General features: G+C 44.2%; 1 protein-coding gene across 1 annotated transcript in view; it reads left to right on the forward strand.

The window, feature by feature from the left end:
• Nucleotides 1–24,952, forward strand: part of LOC140201873 (protein APCDD1) — a 49,415-nt gene that overhangs the window by 14,150 nt on the left and 10,313 nt on the right. Inside the window, exon 3 of the mRNA XM_072266664.1 lies at nt 2,610–3,141. Coding sequence (XP_072122765.1) covers nt 2,610–3,141 — 532 coding nt within the window. The remainder of the gene's footprint in view (nt 1–2,609; nt 3,142–24,952) is intronic.

Genomic DNA, 24,952 nt, shown 5'->3' on the forward strand with positions numbered 1-24,952 from the left:
GCCAATTGTTGTGTATATGGCCGGGTTACACAATAAAGCTATAAATAAAAACGCTGGAGACGGGAGCTAAGTTAACAGGGTTCTTTACTGACTGAAACTGAACTGAACACACACGTACAGATCAATACTTGCCTAATAGTGCATGCTCAATACGTGCCTAATACTTTATACTTTATTGTCACCAAACAATTGATACTAGAATGTACAATCATCACAGCGATATTTGATTCTGCGCTTTCCACTCCTTGGATTACAAATACTTAATATTAAATATATTAAAAATAGTAAAAATTAGTAAATATTAAAAATTTAAATTATAAATCATAAATAGAAAATAGAAAAATAGGAAGTAAGGTAGTGCAAAAAAAAAACGAGAGGCAGGTCCAGATATTTGGGGGGTACGGCCCAGATCCGGGTCAGGATCCATTCAGCAGTCTGAATAGCGCATGCAACGATGTGTCCCTACAACATAAAGTAGTCCCATATTATACAGTAGCTATACAGTACGCCAATATTATCAGATTTGCCATTTTCAAGTAATTAGTGTGTGCAAATTGACTACTACGTTCATTGCACTTCAATTCTGTGTACACAAATTATTCACAGGCTTTGAGGTGCTTTGGATTGGTCAATGCATGTCTTATTATTTATTTTTTACTAAAATCCTACTCTAACAGTATAAGTCCAAATACTTTCTGTTGAAGTAACTGTCAATTATTTCTTTGTGGGACCATTTAATTGTCCGTCACCAAATTCCTCCCTGACCTATCTCAGCAGAGTTACAAATTCATGGAGAAAGAAAATGTTTATAAAGGCCACATAAAAAAAGTTCTTTCAATAGCGTTTGCCCTTTTCTGTGTTCCCTGGTATTTTCAGTTATCAATAAAATGAAACGAACTGTACAATTGACAACTTTACTAGTACACAAAGAATTCCCTGAGTAAGTACAAGTACAGAAGTCAGTCTCCTTGCTACATAACACCACCCATTAAGAGACAGAAGGGACTGCTGAGGGGGTGTAGAATTTATTTGGTAAAATATGCAGGTGGGAAGCAAAATCAAAAGTCAAGTTTAATGCAGACAAATATAAACTATCGATGCTCAGAAACAACATTTTGCATCAAACGTATTTGTAGATGAATGAGCTCAAGGCACCATTTTGAAACACTGGAGAGTTAGCTCTGGTGTTCTGCTTAATACAAGTTCTCTGTCAACCCTACTGGAAATAAAACAGATCATCTGGTGCTTTTGGTGCTTGTGGGAATCTGATGTGTGCAAAGTGGCTGTTGCAATTTTACAATGGGGCGACACTTTGTTTAGAAGAACCTTACTGACTGATGACCACATTGGGGACATCTGTGGGTTTGTCAACCATATCCAAGCAGATTATAATAAATTACATAAAATGTTAGAAAGCTTAATAAACTTGACAGTCCTCCGAACAGACCACAAGTTGCATCCAGAAATTCTGATTGAAACAATTAAAATGTTCTTGTGTAAATCTGTGATGACTTGAGTTATTGAAATAGAATTGAGGCACCTAATAGGTGACCCTAGAACTATGGAAAGAGAAAACTTAGAATGTTTCACTACAGGAAAATAAAGGAGACTATGGATGTCCGGTCAGTATATATCTCTATCTCCATGAGGAAGGCCTCAAAGCTCTCCATTTCTTTCTGGACACCAGACCCAATCAGTCCCCCTCCACCACCACTCTCCACTGTCTAGCAGAACTTGTCCTCACTCTTAATAATTTCTCCTTTGACTCCTCCCACTTCCTTCAAACAAAAGGTGTAGCTATGGGCACTCGCTTGGGTCCCCTATGCAGCTATGCCTGCCTTTTTGTGAGCTACGTGGAACAGTCTATGTTCCAAGCCTACACTGGTGTCCATCGCCTACTCTTCCTATGCTACATCAATGACTGCATTGGTGCTGTTTCCTGCATCCATGCAGAGCTCATCGACTACATTAACTTTGCCTCCAATGTTCACCCTGCCCTCAAATTTACCTGGTCCATTTCTGACACCTCCCTCTACTTTTTCATCTCACTGTCTCCATCTCTGGAGACAGCTTATCTACTGATGTCTATTATAAACCCACAGACTCTCACAGCTACCTGGACTATGTTACTTGTAAAAACGACATCCCCTTCTCTCACTTCCTCCACATTTGCTCTCAGGATGAGGCCTTTCATTCCAGAATGAAGGAGATGTCCTCCTTCTTCAAAGAAAGAAGTTTTCCTTCCTCCACCATCGATGCTGCTCTCAACCACAACTCTTCCATTTCATGCATGTCTGCTCTTACCCCATCCTCCTGCCAGCCTATCAGGGATAGGGCTCCTCTTTTCCTAACCTACCCAACCCAACAACCTCCGCATCCACCACATAATTCTCCAGAACTTCCACCATCTCAAACAGGTGATTGTTTGCTGGAAAGTAACGATATAAGAACAGAGTATATGTGAACGGCACCGATAAAGGATTTTTGTGACTTCTTACTAACTTTTATCTAAATATCCCATGCTGTAAAGATTGGAAAAAGCTATGTTAGTGTTGCAAAATCAAATATTATAGCTTTATTGTGAAGCTAATTAATATCTCTCTCTACAGCTGTGAGGTAAGGCCTGGCCCTGAATTCATTACCAGATCCTACAGATTTTACTCCAATAATACCTTCAAAGCTTATCAGTTTAATTACGGAGACAATCACTGTACGCAACCGACCTACACACTGGTGATCATGGGAAATCTCCGACTGCGCCAGGCTTCCTGGATCATTCGGGGGGCAACCGAAGCAGACTACCATCTGCACAGGGTCCAGGTCATCTGCCATAGTAAAGAGAAGGCGGAGGAACTGAGCCAGAGGTTGAACAGGTCGTGCCCGGGTTTCTTGCCAGGACAGAAGACGTGGGAGCCCAACGTGCGATATGACCTGGAGGGTGAGGAAGGTGGCTGCGATTGTTTCCGAGCTCTGAATTTCGCCATGCATGAACTGCAGCTCCTTCGGGTGGAAAAGCAGCACCTCCACCACAATCCCGAGCAAGTGGTGCAAGAGTTGTTCCTGGGGGACATCCACACTAACTGGTCGCAGAGGATGTACAGCCGACCCTCCAGCTATCAGCCCCCACTGCAGGATGCTAAGGTAAACCTCGCTTCCTGGTAACATTCAAAGCAGGTAATGCTGGAAACCAGCTCTCTAAGATAGAAATAAATCTGTCTCAAAGTGATTCCAAAATACATCATGAAAATTTAGCTTCCTTAGTCGTTTTTCTTCAGTTTTAAATATTAGTCAGAGCGAAGATTTGGAACGCTATAATATGGCATTACCATGAGGTAAGTGTCGGGCGTTCATTAGCATGAGGTCATGGCAGAAGTGGAGTGAGAGAGGAGGCGGGGGTGGGGGACGGCAGGAAATGAAGAGGACAAGAGGTGGAAGGATTTGAGGGAGTGCAGGGTGTGGGGGAAAATAGAAAATCAGTAACAAAATGTGGGTGTTCTATTATGAGTCAGTCTTATCCACCAGTACAAAGTGACTGTCTCCATGAACTGAGCTTTCCTTCACATGTCAGGCATCTTCTGTATTTTCAAAGGTAGCTGCAGACCTCTCTGCTTTATACTCCTTCCGGCACCATCACCGCCCAGCTCCATCTGCACATTCCATTTGTTGCCCTGACCAAATATTCAATATATGGCAAAAGCTGATGTGTTTGTGCAAATGATTTGTGCTTAGTTAATACTGTAATGTCTCTGATTTATTTCAGTAAGTTCTAGCTTCCTTATAATGCATCGAATGTTGCCAATTAAATAAATCTAATGAATTATCAGGAATCTTTCCATTTCCAACTTTGCCTGTCTTGGCCCAGGGTATAGCATTCCACTACAAGGACATTCCTTACTCACTTTTCCATTCTTAAACAGTTAGGTGGTGCCAGTCTTTTACTTCAATACAGGCATTGTGGTTTAAGGATCATATTAGGCAAATATTAACTAAAGTTCAGCAGCATTAATCATGTAGATTCTATCACCAGTTAAATGAGTCAAAGGATTTCTGCTGCTGACATGAATAAGCATTTCGACATTTGCTAGTCAGTTTCCATGCTAATAATCCTTTAAGATGTCAGGTGCCGAAGGACAGCAGTAAATTGTAATTGTGGCCAGATTAACATCTCAGAAAGCACCTCCCAGACCCATGATTCCCAGCACCTACAGTAAGGACAGCAGGTACATGGGAAGACCACCACCTCACAATCACACTCTATCCTGCCTAGGAATGTATTGCTGGTCCCTAATCATCACTGGGTCAAATCCTGGAACTACCTGCCTAAATGGTACTGTGAGAGCAGCCGTACCACAAGTACTCCAGCCTTTCAAGAACACAGATCTCCTTCTGCATCTCGATGCTACTGATATTTCCAGGGGCACCTGTAATCTATAATTGAATTGGAAAAATCCATTACGTGAGACATATAGAGCAAGAAAGTTGGAGCAAAAAACTGCAGATGCTGGAAATTATAAAAAATAGAAATAGGAAGTAAAAGAAACACTCGGATCAGGCATCAATGTGGGGAAAAACAGAGACAACATTACAAGTCAAAGATCATTCATCAGAACTGGAAAGGAAAACAGCAAGCATGTTTTAATTTACAGAGAAGGAAAGGGAGGCAGCAGGAAGAATGTGTGTGACTGGATGTAGACCAATGTTGTAACATTACACTTATAAACAGAACAGACAGAAGAGGAAAAATAACATAGTCATAGTCATAGTCATACTTTATTGACCCCGGGGAAATTACTTTTCGTTACAGTTGCACCATAAATAATTAAATAGTAATATGTAAATTATGCCAGGAAATAAGTCCAGGACCAGCCTATTGGCTCAGGGTGTCTGAACCTCCAAGGGAGGAGTTGTAAAGTTTGATGGCCACAGGCAGGAATGACTTCCTATGACGCTCTGTGTTGCATCTCGGTGGAATGAGTCTCTGGCTGAATGTACTCCTGTGCCCAACCAGTACATTATGTAGTGGATGGGAGACATTGACCAAGATGGCATGCAACTTAGACAGCATCCTCCTTTCAGACACCACTGTGAGAGAGTCCAGTTCCATCCCCACAACATCACTGGCCTTACGAATGAGTTTGTTGATTCTGTTGGTGTCTGCTACCCTCAGCCTGCTGCCCCAGCACACAACAGCAAACACGATCGCACTGGCCACCACAGACTCGTAGAACATCCTCAGCATCGTCCGGCAGATGTTAAAGGACCTCAGTCTCCTCAGGAAATAGAGACGGCTCTGACCCTTCTTGTAGACAGCCTCAGTGTTCTTTGACCAGTCCAGTTTATTGTCCATTCGTATCCCCAGGTATTTGTAATCCTCCACCATGTCCACACTGACCCCCTGGATGGAAACAGGGGTCACCAGTACCTTAGCTCTCCTCAGGTCTACCACCAGCTCCTTAGTCTTTTTCACATTAAGCTGCAGATAATTCTGCTCACACCATGTGACAAAGTTTCCTACCGTAGCCCTGTACTCAGCCACATCTCCCCTGCTGATGCATCCAACGGTGGCAGGGTCATCAAAAAACTTCTGAAGATGACAAGACTCTGTGCAGTAGTTGAAGTCCGAGGTGTAAATGGTGAAGAGAAAGGGAGACAAGACAGTCCCCTATGGAGCCCCAGTGCTGCTGATCACTCTGTCCGACACACAGTGTTGCAAGCACACGTACTGTGGTCTGCCAGTCAGGTAATCAAGAATCCATGATACCAGGGAAGCATCCACCCGCATCACTGTCAGCTTCTCCCCCAGCAGAGCAGGGTGGATGGTGTTGAACGCACTGGAGAGGTCAAAAAACATGACCCTCACAGTGCTCGCTGGCTTGTCCAGGTGGGCGTAGACACGGTTCAACAGGTAGACGATGGCATCCTCAACTCCTAGTTGGGGCTGGTAGGCGAACTGGAAGGGATCTAAGTGTGGCCTGACCATAGGCCGGAGCAGCTCCAGGGTCTTCATGATGTGGGAGGTCAATGCCACCAGTCTGTAGTCATTGAGGCCACTGGGGCGCGGTGTCTTCGGCACAGGGATGAGGCAGGACGTCTTCAACAGCACAGGAACCCTCCAGAGCCTCAGGCTCAGGTTGAAGACATGGCGAAGTACTCTACATAGCTGAGGGGCACAGGCTTTGAGCACCCTGGTACTGACACCATCCGGTCCTGCAGCCTTGCTTGGGTTGAGACATTTCAGCTGTCTTCTCACCTGTTCAGCTGTGAAGCCCACTGTGGTGGTTTCGTGTGGGGAAGGGATATAGTCATGAGAGCAGGATGGGGGACTGTGAGGAGGGGTAGGAGGGGAGAGTGGAATATGTGTTGGTTGGGGGCCGACAACAGATGACTCGTGGGGGATGGGCAGGGGCCACAATGTCAAATCTGTTAAAGAACAGGTTAAGTTTGTTGGCCCTGACCACACTGCCTTCAGCTCCTCTGTTGCTAGTTTGCCGGAACCCAGTGATGGTCCTTATCCCCCTCCAGACCTCTCTCATGTTGTTCTGCTGGAGTTTCCACTCAAGCTTCCTCCTGTACCTGTCTTTAGCCTCCCTGATCCTGGCTTTCAGGTCCCTCTATATTGCCCTCAGCTCCTCCCTATTTCCATCTCTAAACGCCCTCTTTTTAGCGTTCAGGATGTCCTTAATGTCCTTTGTTACCCGTGGCTTGTTATTTGAATAACAAAGGACAGTTCTTGTTGGAACATTGCAGTCCACACAGAAGTTGATGTAATCAGTGATGCAGAATAGCACAGCCACAACTGTGATGACAAGGAAAAGTGTAGTTATCTGAAATGGTTAAATTTATTGTTAAGTCTCAAACGTTGTAACATGCAAACACGAAGAATTCTGCAGATGCTGGAATTTCAAGCAACACACATCAAAGTTGCTGGTGAACGCAGCAGGCCAGGCAGCATCTCTAGGAAGAGGTACGGTCGACGTTTCAGGCCGAGACCCTTCGTCAGGACTAACTGAAAGAAAAGATAGTAAGAGATTTCCTCCCCCTCCCACTTTCAAATCTCTTACTATCTCTTCTTTCAATTAGTCCTGACAAAGGGTCTCGGCCCGAAATGTCAACTGTACCTCTTCCTAGAGATGCTGCCTGGCCTGTTGCGTTCACCAGCAATTTTTATGAGCGTTGTAACATGCCCAGATAGAAGATAATGTGCGGTCCTTGAACTGATATTGGATACCACTTAAAACTGTAGAAGGTCAAATAGGGAGTTCAAATGGGTGACTGGAAGCCCAGGACCAATTTCACAGACTAAACAGTGGTACTCTACAAAGTAGTAATCGAATTCACACTCTGCCCTTCAGTGCAGGGGAGGCCACAGTGTAACGCAATATGCAATTGGAGGGGTAGGTGCTGCGTGGAGATGAGTGAGTGGACCAGCCAGTCCCCTCAGAACAATGAAAGAGGAAGATGTCTATGGAGAAACGTATTGCATTCAGTGGTCCTGGAGTGAGCAGAGTAGCTGACTTACTTACTAGACATTCCCTTTTGGTCCCCAGAGGTGGCATTGGGCTTCCAGTCTTCTGTCACTTACCTCTGCTCTGACCTCTCTTCAGCCTCCTATGTTGAGGCTGTGGCAATGCCCAGCATGAACTTGGGAAGCAACAACTCAACTCTCAGCTGGGCATGTTGATACCTTCAGGATCCAATTTTGAATGTAACAATTTCAGGCAAACTTTTTCTTGCCTGCTATAGATGGAGGACCAGGAATAGGCGATTTAGCCCATTAAGTCTGAACTGCTATTCAATCATGGCTAATTTTTTTTCAGCCCCATTCTCCGCCATCTTCTTGTAACCCTTCACAGTCTTCCCAGAAAAGAAGCTATCAATCTCTGCCTCTGTAAGTACAGCCAATGACTTGGACTCCACATCCTTCTGTGGCAATGAATTCCACAGATTCACTACCCTCAGGCTAAAGACATTCCTCCTCATCTAAGTTTTAAAGGGTCATCTTTTTGAATTTTTATTTCTCATTCTTCATGGCTGTAACCTTCTGTATCAATTTGTTGCTTTTATCTCTTCTGCCCCCTAACGAAATGTTTTCAAAGCAACACACATCAAAGTTGCTGGTGAACGCAGCAGGCCAGGCAGCATCTCTAGGAAGAGGTACAGTTGACGTTTCAGGCCGAGACCCTTCGTCAAGACTAACTGAAGAATGAGCTAGTAAGAGATATAAAAGTGGGAGGGGGAGGTTAGTTAGTCCTGACAAAGGGTCTCGGCCTGAAACGTCGACTGTACCTCTTCCTAGAGATGCTGCCTGGCCTGCTGCGTTCACCAGCAACTTTGATGTGTGTTGCTTGAATTTCCAGCATCTGCAGAATTCCTCGTGTTTGCGTTCTCAAAGCAATTGTAACTTAGTGCCTTATCCTGTGCATCCCTCTGTTCCCTCCACCCTCGCCCTCTCTGCAACTTAAAGTATGCTTGCTTTCTTACCTATCCAGTTCTGATGAAGGGTCATGGATCTCAGATGTGAACTCCATTTCCTTCTCCACAGATGCTGCCTGCCCTGCTGGGCATATTTAGCATCTTTTGTTTCAGAACAGGAAAATTCTAATTTCCTTGCCTGGCATATAATCAAGCTGAATCTGGGTTTGTTTGGGAATAGCTGAATAGACTGGGGAAATACAGTATATGGGATTCCTCATTAATATTTCTCTTGTTAGAAATGTGTGATACATAAAGAGACGAGTACATCTATGGATTCTTTCTGTCGAGGTCAGTTATACATGCAACAACTGAGCAAGAATTCTGCTTTGAACCTCTATAACGAATATTTGATTTGGCCTATGGATTTCCTGCAAACTCAAACATTATGTTCCTGCCATCTGACTTCCAATTCCAGTGTAGAATCTCAAACTAATACAAAGCCTTTTATCTTGATTGAAGTCCAGCAAGTTAACGACACTACATGATGTTTTAACACACTAAAGACCCCAAGAGATTTCCTTAGCAAAGCTCCATGTCCCAATGCAGTTGCCTTGTCCTTATTTTAAAGGGAGTGATAATTAATTTATAGGATGCGAGCAGACATTTATTGCCTGTCTTTTAAAATGAGAGGCTAATAGAGCCATTTCAGAGAATACATAAGAATCAACCACATTGTTAAGGGTCTGGTGTCATCTACAGGCAGTCTGGGTGAGGGACAGAGATCTCCTGGGCTGACTAGCTTGTTTCTAATTATCTGTTATATGTATAATTGTTCACTGACAATCACCTTGACAACAAATAATCTACTGAAGTGTTCTGAAGTTGAAACACTAATTTACAATTAACAATCAACCCTTTGATCTCCCAGAAGGGTAGCATTACAATAAAATTAGTATACTAAATATCTAATGATGATCCAGAGAGGTAAGCTTAGAACCCTACACTACAGCTGGGAATTTTAATTCATGTAATTAAATCTGGAGTTAAAAGGTGGGTGTGCAAAGCCCATTTGCTTCATTCATGTCCTTTATGGAAACTGCTACCCTTACATTGCCCAGAATAACATACGTATATGTGACCTTAGACACACAGCACAGCACAGCCTAATAAGCTGTTCAGTTTGAGACCTATTATGGATATTTAATAAGGAGCCTTGTCCCACCTCTTCTTACCCCTTCCTTGCATGCTTAATTTTCCTAGATCTAGACAGATGCACCCTTTGCCCCACCTTTGGTGACAGAGCTTTTAAACATTGCCCTTTCTCTTTGGAACTCCCAGTCAAACGTCCAATGTTTATATGTTACACAGTCCTCAGAACTGCTTTTCAGAATCTGGTATTTGTCTACTATTGCCGCGTATAGCAAAATGCAGTGAAAAGGCTTTGCTTTGTGTGCCATCCAGACTACTTATGCCATACATTGTGATTCTAAAATAAATCAGAATACAGACTGTTAGGTTGCTGTTACAGATGTAGCCCCCTGATAAGCCTCAGGCTCGCTCAGCTCACTTCCATCTGGGGAGAGCAGCCTTCGGCCCCGCCAAACTGGGTAATCAAGTTTGGGTGGATGCTGTGTGTTGTGTCCCCTGTGTAACATTAGTACCCTGAAATAACATTCAGTCCACAATGTACGGTTAAACGAGTAAGATTTTATATTTAAGTATGGGGTTAGTAGAGAAACAAAAGAAAAGGAAAACGAATAAAAGGTGCCAATAATCTCATAAACATGTCCAGTGCACAAACGTTGGAGCTCACGGATTCCCTGTCACTGATCCTCCTTCGCTCGTTGTCGACCCCTGGGCTCCCGCCCCGAGCCCAGGCCCAGTGGGTCCGGTAACTGTCTCCTCAAGCCACGTCTTCTCTCTTCATCCTCTTCGCGCCTTCTCACCATAGCCCGCGCAAACTAACAGCTTTCACACAGACAGAAAGAATAACACTTATCCCAATTGGTTAGCAAATGAATACAAGTCCCATTATCAATAATTATAACCCAAACATACTGCTATAGAGAACCACTGTCTCAGCAGTTAACAGTACAGAGAAGCCATTTTATTCACCTTAGCAGTAACATAAAAGAAGAAACCCTTACACAGAGAAAGCGCAAAGCAGGCGCAAGGATCACGAAGAGGTAGAAGGGAGATCAAGGTTTCACCTTCTAACATATGAAAGGTTCATTCAAGAGTCTGATAACAACAGGATGGAAGCTGTCCTTGAGGATAGCGGCTCGTGCTTTCAGGATTTTGTATCTACTGCCCAACAGGAGAGGGTAGAAGAGGGAATGGTCAGGGTGGGAAAGGGTCCTTAATTATGTTGGCTGTTTTCCCAATACATAAGTAGTTTAGATGGAGTAAATGGAGGGCAGCCTTGTTTATGTGATTGAGTGGGTTCTATTTACAACTTCCTACAATTCCTTGCACTTTTGGAGCTGCTTTCTTTGTTTGTTTCTGTTTTATGGATAACCATCGTGGCAATAGTGTGTGCTGAAGGGCTTGTTTCCATGGAATATGACTCTAGAATAAGGACTCTATAAATGGTTGCAATGCTGATAAGTTTTACAAAGCCCCTAAAACTGTAGAAGTTTGATCTGAAAACAGCATCAACATGACATGGCATTAATTAGATCCGAGCTCCCCGATGTTGGCCAGAGATTGGAAATGAAACATTATGAGTGCTTTCAAGGAAGTAGGTTCTTTCCACTCTGTGAACAGGTGTACTGCATTCACATTGCCTGTAGTCATTCTGTTTAAAATTCAAACAAAGGCTATCCCCATGGCAACGGGTATTTTCAAATTCAGCAGAACAAATACATATGGTATAAATGCTTTGTGATCATTGGAAATTTTCTCCTCCATAAAGCCATTCATTCTATGAGTCATAATGAGCAAAACATTGAATGAGAAGCTCAGATCTTTTCAATGAGCTAGTTGATTCCACTAACATCAGAGAACAGAATGTGGTGACTCCATGTATCATCTGTTCGGTAAGTCCCTGGCAGTGAAAACATACACGGGTCGCTTGTCATTATCTTCTAAGTTGGATACACTTCAAAGCTGTGGATTTTGTATTAGAAAATAACTAGACATCTCATTCCTAAGCATTGTCTAATTACCTCCATGGAAAATGTATGCTTACAGATATCCGGTCAGGACAGAATTAAACATGTGCCATTTCTCCACTCAAACCCGTCCCTCTCCACTGTGGAACAGAACATTGAATTTCACACTTAAAGAAGGTTTAGTAGGAGAGGGTAATGGTTGTGGAACTATGCCCAAAAATGATTCATCCTTCCCATTTACATGTTCGCTGCAGAAGAATATACTGGAGAACAGTTACTCTGAAAGCAACCATAAGACCAGAAGATGAAGGAGCAGAATTAGACCATCAAGTCTGCTCCACCATTTCATCATGGCTGATCCAATTTTCCTCTCAGCCCCAGTCTCCTGCCTCACCCCTGTATCCCTTCATGCCCTGACCCCATTAAGAATCTATCAACCTCTGCCTTAAATATACATAAAAACTTGGCCTCCACAGCTGTTTTTGTTAAAGAATTCCATGGATTTACCACTCTCTGGCTAAAGAAATTCCTCCTCATCTCCGTTCTCAAAGGAAACCCCTCTATTATGAGGCTGTGTCCTCTGGTCTTGGACTCCCACCATCCTCTCCACATCCACTCTATCAAGGCCTTTCACCATTCAAAAGGTTTCAATGAGGTCACCCTTCATTCTCCTGAATTCTAGTATATACAGGCCCAGAGCCATTAAAAGCTCTTCAAATGACAAGCCATTCAATCCTGGAATCATTTTCATGAACTTCCTTCAAAGCCTCTCTAGTTTTAACACATCCTTTCTAAGATAAGGTGTCCAAACCTGTTCACAATACTCCCAAGTGAGGCCTCACCAGTGCTTTATAAACTTTCAACATTACGCTCTTGCTTTTATATTCTAGTCCTCTTGAAATGATAGCTAATATTGCATTTGCCTTCTTCACCACAGATTCAGCCTGCAAATTAACCTTTAGGGAATCCCGAACGAGGACTTTGAAGTCCCTTTGCACCTCAGTTTTTCGAATTTTCTCTCCACTTAGAAAAATAGTCAACCCTATGAGCCCAAAACCTGGATCACTGAATGCCCATTTCTTTTGCAGGGGTAGGCAGTCCCATTTGGACTTTACCCGGAGCAAATTGCACAAATGATCATTTCTGAATGAAAATAAAGCAATTGCAAATTTGCTGCAAGTATTTTTTACATATGATGCATTCTCCCCAGTACTACATCTCAATATGCAGCCCATTGATCACAACAATAGAAATTGTATTTCAAGGCCACAAGTTATAAGCATCATGAAACAACCTCAACAGCTTGGAAATCTGAGGTACATGAACCAGACCTCGTCACAGGATCAGAGGTGGAGAGGGTTAGAAACTATAAATTCTTCGAGGTTATCCTTTCAGAGGACCAGTCCTGGACTCAGCGCATTAATGCAATTATGAAGAAAGCATGACAGCATCTCTACTTCTTTATGAGTTTGCAAAGATTTGATTAACATCTAAAACTTTGAATAACTTCTATAAATGTGTAGTAGAGAGTATATTGACTGGCTGCATTACAGCCTGGTATGGAAACACCAATGCTCTTCAATGGGAAATCCTACAAAGAGTTGTGGATATGGCAGTCCATCACAGGTAAAGCCCTCCTCACCATTGAGCACATTTTCACAGAGTGCTGCTACATGAAAGCAGCATCCATCATCAGGGATCCCACCATCCAGTTCAAGCTCTCCTCCCGATGCTGCCATCAGGAAGAGGTACAGGAGGCTGAGGATTCACACCACCAGGTTCAGAAACAGTTACTACTCCTCAATCATCAGGCTCTTGGACTAGAATCAGAATCAGATTTAATATCACCGGCATATGTTGCGAAATTTGTTAATTTAGTGGCAGCAGTACAATGCAATACATGAAAAATATAGAAAAATAAATAAGTAAATTAAGTTGCAGTAAATGTATGTGTGTGTGTATATATATATATATATATATATATATATATATATATATATATATATGTGTGTGTTCGCCTACCAGTCCCGACTAGGAGTTGAGGATGCCATTGTCTTCCTGCTGAACCGTGTCCACGTCCACCTGGACAAGCCAGCGAGCACTGTGAGGGTCATGTTTTTTGACTTCTCCAGTGCATTCAACACCATCCGCCCTGCTCTGCTGGGGGAGAAGCTGACAGCGATGCAGGTGGATGCTTCCCTGGTGTCATGGATTCTTGATTACCTGACTGGCAGACCACAGTACATGTGCTTGCAACAGTGTGTCCGACAGAGTGATCAGCAGCACTGGGGCTCCACAGGGGACTGTCTTGTCTCCCTTTCTCTTCACCATTTACACCTCGGATTTCAACTACTGCACAGAGTCTTGTCATCTTCAGAAGTTTTCGGATGACTCTGCCATAGTTGGATGCATCAACAAGGGAGATGGGGTTGAGTACAGGGCTACTGTAGGAAATTTTGTCACATGGTGTGAGCAGAATTATCTGCAGCTTAATGTGAAAAAGACTAAGGAGCTGGTGGTAGACCTGAGGAGAGCTAAGGGACCGGTGACCCCTGTTTCCATCCAGGGGGTCAGTGTGGACATGGTGGAGGATTACAAATACCTAGGGATATGAAATGACAATAAGCTGGACTGGTCTAAGAACACTGAGGCTGTCTACAAGAAGGGTCAGAGCCGTCTCTATTTCCTGAGGAGACTGAGGTCCTTTAACATCTGCCAGACGATGCTGAGGATGTTCTACGAGTCTGTGGTGGCCAGTGCGATCATGTTTGCTGTTGTGTGCTGGGGCAGCAGGCTGAGGGTAGCAGACACCAACAGAATCAACAAACTTATTCGTAAGGCCAGTGATGTTGTGGGGATGGAACTGGACTCTCTCACGGTGGTGTCTGAAAAGAGGATGCTGTCCAAGTTGCATGCCATCTTGGTCAATGTCTCCCATCCACTACATAATGTACTGGGTGGGCACAGGAGTACATTCAGCCAGAGACTCATTCCTCCAAGATGCAGCACAGAGCATCATAGGAAGTCATTCCTGCCTGTGGCCATCAAACTTTACAACTCCTCCCTTGGAGGGTCAGACACCCTGAGCCGATAGGCTGGTCCTGGATTTATTTCATAATTTACTGACATAATTTACATATTACTATTTAACTATTTATGGTTCTATTACTATTTATTATTTATGGTGCAACTGTAACGAAAACCAATTTCCCCCGAGATCAATAAAGTATGACTATGACTATATATATAATATAAAGTAGTTAAATAGTGCAAAAACAGAAATAATAGTTTTTTAAAAGTGAGGTAGCATTGGTGGGTTCCATGTCCATTTAGGAATCAGATGGCATTGGGGAATTTCTGAGTGTGTGCCTCAAGTTTTCGTACTGACGGGAACAATGAGAAGAGGGCATGTCCTGGGTGATGTGGGTCCTTAATGATGGACGCCACTGCCTTGAATACTACAGAAGCTAGTACCCAAGATGGAGCTGACTAATTTTACAACTTTCTGTAGCTTCTTTCAATCCTGTGCAGTAACCGCCCCTCCCCATACCAGACAGTGATGCAGCCTGTCAGAATGCTCTCCATGGTACTTCTGTAGAAGTTTTCAAGTGTCTGAAGTGACAAACCAAATGTCTTCAAACTCCTCATTAAATTTAGCCACTGTCTTTTCCACTGATGTCTACTATAAACCTACTGACTCTCACAGCTATCTGGACTATTCCTCTTCTCACCCTGTCTCTTGCAAAAACGCCATCCCCTTCTCGCAATTCCTCCGTCTCTGCTGCATCTGCTCTCAGGATGAGGCTTTTCATTCTAGGACGAGGGAGATGTCTTCATTTTTTAAAGAAAGGGGCTTCCCTTCCTCCACCATTAACTCTGCTCTTAAACGCATCTCCCCCATTTCACGTACAGTTGTTCTCACTCCATCCTCCCGCCACCCCACTAGGAATAGGGTTCCCCTGATCCTCACCTACCACCCCACCAGCCTCCGGGTCCAACATATTATTCTCCGTAACTTCCGCCACCTCCAACGGGATCCCACCACTAAGCACATCTTTCCCTCCCCCCCCCCCCTGCATTCCGCAGGGATCACTCCCTACACAACTCCCTTGTCCATTCGTTCCCCCCATCCCTCCCCACTGATCTCCCTCCTGGCACTTATCCATGTAAGCAGAACAAGTGCTACACATGCCCTTACACTTCCTCCCTTACCACCATTCAGGGCCCCAAACAGCCCTTCCAGGTGAGGCAATACTTCACCTGTGAGTCGACTGGGGTGATATACTGGGTCCGGTGCTCCCGATGTGGCCTTTTATATATTGGCGAGACCCGACACAGACTGGGAGACCGCTTTGCTGAACATCTACGCTCTGTCCGCCAGAGAAAGCAGGATCTCCCAGTGGCCACACATTTTAATTCCACATCCCATTCCCATTCTGACATGTCCATCCACGGCCTCCTCTACTGTAAAGATGAAGCCACACTCAGGTTGGAGGAACAACACCTTATATTCCGTCTGGGTAGCCTCCAACCTGATGGCATGAACATCGACTTCTCTAACTTCCGCTAAGGCCCCACCTCCCCCTCGTACCCCATCTGTTACTCATTTTTATGCACACATTCTTTCTCTCACTCTCCTTTTTCTCCCTCTGTCCCTCTGAATATACCTCTTGCCCATCCTCTGGGTCCCCCCCCCCCTTTTTCTTTCTTCCCGGACCTCCTGTCCCATGATCCTCTCGTATCCCCTTTTGCCTATCACCTGTCCAGCTCTTGGCTCTATCCCTCCCCCTCCTGTCTTCTCCTATCATTTTGGATCTCCCCCTCCCCCCCCAACTTTCAAATCCCTTACTCACTCTTCCTTCAGTTAGTCCTGACGAAGGGTCTCGGCCTGAAACGTCGACTGCACCTCTTCCTACAAATGCTGCCTGGCCTGCTGCGTTCACCAGCAACTTTGATGTGTGTTGCTTGAATTTCCAGCATCTGCAGAATTCCTGTTGTTAGCCACTGTCTTGCCTTCTTTATAGCTGAATTGATCTGTTGGGACCAGGTTACATCCTCAGAGATCTTAACACCCAGGACCTTGAAATTGCTCACCCTCTCCATTTCTGATCCCTCTGAGAGGATTGGTTTGTGTTCCCTCGTCTTCCCCCTCCTGAAGTCCACAATCAGCTCTTTGATCTTGCTGACTCTGAGTGCAAGGTCATTGCTGTGACACCACTCAACTAGCTGATATGTCTCGCTCCCATATGCCCTCTCATTTCCATCTGAGATACTGCGAATAATGGTTGTATCATCAGCAAATTTATAGATGGCACTTGAGCTATGCTTAGCCACACAGTCATGGGTATAGAGAGAGTAGAGCAGTGGGCTAAGCACACACCCCTGAGGTGCACCAGTGTTGACCGTCAGCAAGGAGATATTACTACACATAGATTGTGGTCTTCCAGTTACAAAGTTAGGATCCAATTGCAGAGGGAGGTACAGAGGCCCGGGTTCCATAACTTATCGATCAGGACTATAGGAATGTTGGTGTTATCCAAAGAGGATAACTTCACTCAACTTTACTTGCCCCATCACTGAAATGTTCCTACAACCTGCCAACTCACTTTGAAGGACTTTTCTTTCTCATGGTGTCGATATTTATTGCTTATTTATTATTATTCTTTCTTTTTGTGTTTGCACTTTGTAGTCCTTTGCATACTGATTCAATGCCTAAATTTGTGTGGCCTTACATTGATCCTGTTATAGTTATTATTCTATTTATGGATTTATTGAGTATGCTGGCAAGAAAATGAATCTCAGGGTTGTATATGATGGCATATATGTACCTTGATAATAAATTTACATTTAACTTTACTGCTATGTAAAGACATGCAATAACGAGCTGGGTAACTGGACAAGCAGCAAAGTTCCATATTTCCATATGTAATGTATATGCTATGTATACATCTGGCCTATCAAGTCTATGCCAGCTCAGAGATATTTTTATAGATATGGCACAGAAGGTATAACACTCCCCACAAACAAAGCACAACTCTGCTCTAGTAGACAAGCAGTATCCCAGAAACTTTTCCAAAAATAATAATACTTTTCACATATGGGGGGGAGTTAAGAGTTAAGGAAAGCATAGACTAGTCGCTATGCCGTAGACAAGCTGTGTCCCAGAAGCTTGTCCAAATATAACAATACTCTTCACATACAGAGGAGTTAAGAATTAAGGGAAAGCATAGACATCAAAGAGGAAACGCTGATGCTTTGAAGAGATAAAGTTCCACACCAGGCCTAAATAAATAAGAACAAGAATGTGGATATCAGTACATGAAGGATATTGTGAACGCATCAAAGTGAACAGTGATGGCTCTTAATTCTACTTACAAGAGATATGAAGAAGTGGCTTTGAAATTATGCTGTGCGAAGGATTGGGAGACCAAAACTAATATCTTCATTTAACATTCCTCCCTGTTATCTTAGAGAAGCTACCAAACCACATATTTTCAACAGCTGAACTTGTATAGAAGTGAAATTCCAAATGAAAATTTAAAAATAAGTTATAAAGTAAAACAGCATATTATCTAAGTGATGAGAGAATGCAGAATTCAGAGATGCAGAGGCATTGGGGTCCTGGTGCATAATTTGCAAAAGGCTACGGAAAGCAGTGAGGAAAGCTAACAAAATGTTATTATTTATTGCTAGAGGAAATTAACACAAAAATAAGATTAAGCTTCAGTTATATAGTGCATTGATAAGACCACTTCAGGAGCACTGGGTTTAATATTGTTCCATTTATTTAAAGAAGGATATTAATACTTTGGAAGTGGTTCTAAGGGACAAACACCTGGAGAAGTAGGGTTGACCAATAATGGCTAGGCTTGTAGCAGCAGAATTTAGAAAAGTAAAGAGACTTCATTTACTCACATGAGATCCCAAGTGGGCTTAACAGGGTCATTCTAGAGAGGGTGGTTTATATTGTGAGGATGGCCAGAATGAAGAGTAAGTATTTAAAAATAAGTTGTTGCTAAAATAGAAATGAGATGTGATTTAGGAATTTAGGACATGGAACAGGCCCTTCATTCCACAGTGTCTGCACTGACTGCAATATTGAATGAAACTAATCCCACCTACCTGCACATCATCCATATCCCTGCCTTTCCTTCATGTTCATGTGTCTGGTTAAACACCTCTATCATCTCTGTTTCCTACACCATCCATGACAGCGCATTCCAGCCACTTCAAAATTCACAAAGTAAATTTATTACCAAAGTACATATGTCACCATACACAGCCCTGAGATTCATTTTCTTGCCAGCATACTCAGTAAATCCAAGAATTATAATAGATTCAATGAAAGACCGCACCAACTAGTCAGCCAAGCAACCAACGTGCAAAAGACAACAAACTGTGCAAATACTAAATAGAAAGAATAATAATAAATAAATAAACAATGAATATCAAGAACATGAGACGAAGAGTCTTTGAAAGTGAGTCCATAGGTTGTGGGAATAGTTCAGTGATGGGGCGAGTGAAATTGAGGCTACATCCACACTACGCCGGATAATTTTGAAAACGAAGCTTTTTCTCTTCGTTTTGACCCTCCATCCACACTGAAATGGCATTTTCAGCCCCCAAAAATGGAGATTTTCAAAAACTGTCTCCAGAGTGAATAAATCTGAAAATGCCTAATATCCGTTGCAGTGTGGACATCGTAACCGGAGCTTTTTAAAACCACTGTCATGACGTGCTGGAACAGATGGCGGCAGCGCGACATTTCATTGTTTTCTCCTTATTATTACTATATTGTCGCCAAACAATCGATACTAGAGCGTACAATCATCACAGCGATATTTGATTCAGCGCTTCACAGAACCTAACAATTTCAGAACAGACAGCAACAAGACTGAAGCCAGAAGAGTTAGAAATGTACTCACCAAATACTTTGACCCATAGCTTACTGAATAAATAAGTATACTCACTTTGCCCTGTTTTCTGTCCTTGCTTGTTAGAAGGTGGTTTACCTACTTATGCAAGTACTTCTCTGAAAATAGATGTGTAACAGCCTAATGTAACATTGTATGGAAATACAAGATAACACTGATGCAGACATGTTTTATACATTTAACAAGGTGCTTTATTAATGCAACAGAGTTAGTCAGTTTTTCAATGTTCGTCGTCAGCCGGATCATGAACTCCCTGTCGGTTGCCTCCATACGCTCCAGTATTTGTTTTTTTTTACTTTTAAGTCCTCCTGCGCGAGAGCCAAGAGCAATTCCTTTTAAGTTTTTCTACTCTGTAACTGGACAAATGTGCACTAAGTATACCGATTCCTCTTCGCTTGTTTTCTGTGTGTCCTGCGCGTGCCCAGTAGAGGAGATTCCCCAAATATCTGTGTTAGTGTAGACAGAGATATTTTGAAAAACACTTAGTGTGTACGCCTGTCATTTTTACTCAAAACTGGTGTTTTCAAAATTATCCGGCGTAGTGTGGACATAGCCTGAGAGAAGTTATCCCCTCTGGTTCAAAAGCCTGATCGTTGAGGGGTAGTATAACTGTTCTTGAATCTGGTGGTGTGGGTCCTAAGGTTTCTGTACTTTCCTCCTGATGGCAGCAGTGAGAAGAGAGCATGACCTTGGTAGAGAGAGTCCCTGCTGATGGTTGCTGCTTTCATGCAACAGTGCTCCATGCAGATGTGCTCAATGGTTGGGAGGGCTTTACTCGTGACGTGCTGGGCTGTATCCACTGTTTTTTTTGTAGGCTTTTCCATTCAAGGGTAATGGTGTTTCCATACGAGACGGCGATGCACCCACGCACTATACTGTCCACCACATATCTGAAAAAGTTTGTCAAAGTTTTAGATGTCATGCCAAATCTTCACAAACTTCTAAGGAGGTAGAGGTACTACCTTGCTTTCTTCGTAATTGACCTAACATGCTGGGTCCAAGACTGGTCCTCTGAAATAATAACACCAAGGAATTTAAAGTTGCTGACTCCCTCCACCTCTGATCCCCTGATGAGGACTGGCTCCTGGACCTCCGGTTTCCTCCTCCTGAAGTCAATAATCAGCTCTTTGGTCTTGCTGACATTGTCTGAGAGGTTGTTGTTGTGGCACCACTCATCCAGATTTTCAATCTCCCCCCACATGCAGATTTGTCACTACCTTTGCTTCGGCCGATGACAGTGGTGTCATCAGCAAGCCTGAATGTGGCATTACTACTACTATTATTACTTTGCTTTGTGTAAAAGAACTTGCCTGCTTATCTCCCTTAAACCTTCCTCTCTCACCTGCAAGCTATGCCCTCTGGTATTTGACAGTTTTGCTCGAGAAAAGAAACTCTGAGGATACAAATGCCTTTAGATATTTTAAAGCAGTGTTACATAGATTGTTTTTAAAGCAAGGATGAAATATTATCATGGTTTACAGGAATGTGGACCTTAGATTATAATCAGATAAATCATGAGTTCATTAAATGGCAAACATAGGATTTGAGAGATCAATTCCTGTTCCTAATTCATATAGTCATCCATACAGCCTTTTGGCACATTGAATTCAAGCGTCCATTTATATTAATCCTGTATGAATCCTTTATTCCCACCAGATTCTAATTGATTCCCCAAGATTCAACCACTTACCTATACATTAGGAACAATTTAAATGACTAGTTCCTCTCCCAACCCACAAGTCTTTGCGATGTGTGGGGGCGAGGGGGTAGAGCACACATAGTCACAAGGACAATGGTGAATTCCACATAAACACTACCAGAGTGCGGATTGAACCTGGGATCACTAGAGATATGAGGCAGAAGCTCTACTGCTTACACTACTGTCCCTCTCCATTCACTCACTCGTCTTGCACAATGTTCACTCCCACACCACCCTACCTGGCTATAATGTGTATCATCAACAAAATCCATTGCTTTCCTTATTCTTCCAGACCCATGATCTTCCCCACCTAGAAGGGCAGGAGCAACAGATAATGTGTGCGTCTCTCTTGTAGTCATACACACCATCTGGACTTGTAATAATATTGCTGTTCCTTCATCGACACCTTGACTGCGTTCTGGGATTCCTTGTCCAACACCAGTACTTTCTGGCACTACAGATGCCAAAGATCTGAAATAATGAGGCAGCGAGCAGGCGGCAGCAACAGCCTCTCTGGACCTGGTGTTACTTTTATTTATTTATTTGTTTATTTATTAACTAAGGCACAATTTTTTTTTAATTTGCACATGGACAATGGAGCAACCGGTGTTCATATCCACCATTGCCAGACACTGCTACGGTACAGAAATTGCCCAACAACAAACCTTCACGAGCATCTGCTGGAGAAGCTATGCGACCTCGGCCTGCTTCGGGGACCAAGCCTACAGTCCTCGGTGTCGCCTGATGTCGGTGGCCGGGGTGGGGATGTCGTAAGTGGTGTGCGAGGAAGCGGAAGCACAGCAAGCGGGCAGGGGTCCATGCTAGGCTAAAAACACACCCTAGCCGGCCAGCTCTCCCGTCCATCCTGTTCTCCAATGTCCGCTCCCTGGACAATAAGTTGGACTACATCCAACTCCAGCAGACTACTCGGCGAGAGTTCAGAGTCTGCTGCGCTTTCAATTTCACGAAATGTGGCTTAGCGACAGAGTTCCGGACACCGCCATTCAGCTAGCCGAACTCGCTTTGTTTCAGGCTGACAGAGATGCAACTCCCTGCAGTAAGACTTGTGGTGGGGGCGTGTGTATTTACATCAACACAGAATGGTGCAAGAACTCTGTGCTGGTCTCTAGTTACTGCTCATCGCCAGTGGAGTTTGTGACTGTTAGATGCAGACCATTTTATTTAACACAGGAATTCACCACTGTCCTTGTAGTTGGTGTGTACATTCCCCCCAGCGCTAATGCTAAGGAGATGCTCGGTGAAATGTTTGGGGCTATTTGTGAACTGCTGGACTGTTTATTGTCACCGGAAATTTTAACCACGCGAACCTTAAGTCAGTGCTTCCCAGATTCCATCAGTATGTGGACTTTGCGACGAGAGGGGAGAACGCGTTGGACCTTTTTACACAAACATTCCCGACGTGTACCGGGCAAAGCCCTGCCCCCACCTCGGGTACTCAGACCACATCTCTGTTATGCTAATCCCAGCATACAGACCGCTCATCAGATGCTCCAGACCAGCTCAGAAGCGGGTGAAAACCTGGCCAGCAGGAGCCATCTCTGCTCTTCAAGGCTGCTTTGAGCACACTGACTGGCACATGTTCAGGGAGGCTGCAACCGATGGCAACTCTACCAACTTAGAGGAGTACACGGCGTCAGTGATGAGCTACATCAGCAAGTGCATTGATGATGTCACCGTGGCCAAGACCATCACTATGCGCGCTAACCAGAAGCCATGGATGACCATGGAGGTGCGTGCGCTGCTGAGGACCCGTGACTCCACCTTCAGAGCAGGCGACAAGGCAGCCCTAACAACAGCGAGGGCCAAGCTGTCCCGGGCCATCAGAGAGGCAAAGCGTGCACACACCCAGTGAATCCACAACCACTTCCAGGACAGTGGAGACACGTGGCGCATGTCGAAGGGCATTCAGGATATCACCAACTACAGGACTACATCACCTGACTGTGCTGGTGATTCCTCCCTCCCAGATACGTTGAACAGCTTCTACGCTCGTTTTGAGGCGGAAAATGACGTGGCAGCAAGGAAGACCACCCCTCCTCCAAACGACCAGGTGCTGTGTCTTACCGTGGCCAATGTGAGGAAAACTCTATGCAGGGTCAACCCACGGAAGGCTGCTGGACCAGACAATATTCCTGGCAGAGTGCTCAGGGGATGTGCAGACCAGCTGGCAGATGTTCTCACTGACATCGTCAACATCTCCCTGAGCAGCGCCGTCGTTCCAACGTGCTTCAAGGCCGTCACCATCATCCCCATGCCGAAGAAGTCTTCAGTGTCCTGCCTCAATAACTACCATCCCATTGCACTCACATCCATCATCATGAAGTGTTTTGAGAGGCTCGTCATGAGGCACATCAAAACCCTGCTGCCCCCCTCACTGGACCCCCTGCAGTTCGCTTATCGTCCCAACTGCTCAACAGTCGATGCCATCGCCAGTACCCTACACCTGGCCCTCACCCACCTGGACAAAAAAGACACGTATGTTCGAATGCTGTTCATAGACTTCAGTTCAGCATTCAACACAATCATTCCTCAGAAACTGATTGGAAAGCTGTGTCTATGGGCCTAAACACCTCCCTCTGCAGCTGGATCCTAGACTTCCTGACTGGGAAACCTCAGTCAGTCCGGATCGGGAGCGGCATCTCCAACACCACCACACTGAGCCCGGGGGGCCCCCCCCAGGGCTGTGTGCTCAGTCCACTGCTGTTCACTCTGCTGACCCACGACTGTGCTGCAACACACAGCTCGAACCACATCATCAAGTTCACCGATGACACGACCGTGGTGGGTCTCATCAGCAAGAACGATGAGTCAGCATACAGAGAGAAGGTGCAACGGCTAATGGACTGGTGCAGAGCCAACAACCTGTCTCTGAATGTGAACAAAACAAAAGAGATGGTTGTTGCCTTCAGGAGAGCATGGAGCGACCACTCTCTGCTGAACATTGACATCTCCTCTATTGAGATCGTTAAGAGCACCAAATTTCTTGGTATTCACCTGGTGGAGAATCTCACCTGGTCCCTCAACACCAGCTCCATAGCAAAGAAAGCCCAGCAGTGTCTCTTCTACTTTATGCGAAGGCTGAGAAAAGTCCATCTCCCACACCCCCATCCTCACCACGTTCTACAGAGGTTGTATTGAGAGCATCCTGAGCAGCTGCATCATGGCCTGGTTCAGGAATTGCACTGTTTCAGATCACAAGACCCTGCAGCGGATAGTGAGGTCAGCTAAGAAGATCATCGGGGTCTCTCTTCCCGCCATTACCGACATTTACACCACACGCTGCACCCACAAAGCTAACAGTATTGTGAAGGACCCCATACACCCCTCATACAAACTCTTCCTCCTTCTGGCATCTGGCAAAAGGTAGCAAAGCATCTGGGCTCTCATGACCAGACTGTGCAACAGTTTCTTCCCCCAAGCCATCAGATTCCTCAATACTCAGAGTCTAGACTGACATCTACATCATTTATTATTATATTGTAATTTGTCCTCTACTGTGCCTATTGTCTTGTTTATTAATTATTGTACTGCCCTGCACTGTTTTGTGCACTTTATGTAGTCCTGTGCAGGTCTGTAGTCTAGTGCAGTTTTTATGTTGTTTTACGTAGTCTAGTGTAGCCTTGTGCTGTCTCACACAGTCTAGTGTAGTTTTGTGCTGTTTCATGTAGTACTAGGGTCCTGGATGAACGTTGTTTCATTTTTACTGTGTACTGTACCAGTAGCTTATGGTCGAAATGGCAATAAACTTGACGACCTAAAAACAGAAAAAG

This window comes from Mobula birostris, chromosome 1, assembly GCF_030028105.1.
Source record: "Mobula birostris isolate sMobBir1 chromosome 1, sMobBir1.hap1, whole genome shotgun sequence".
Classification (NCBI taxonomy): domain Eukaryota; kingdom Metazoa; phylum Chordata; class Chondrichthyes; order Myliobatiformes; family Myliobatidae; genus Mobula; species Mobula birostris.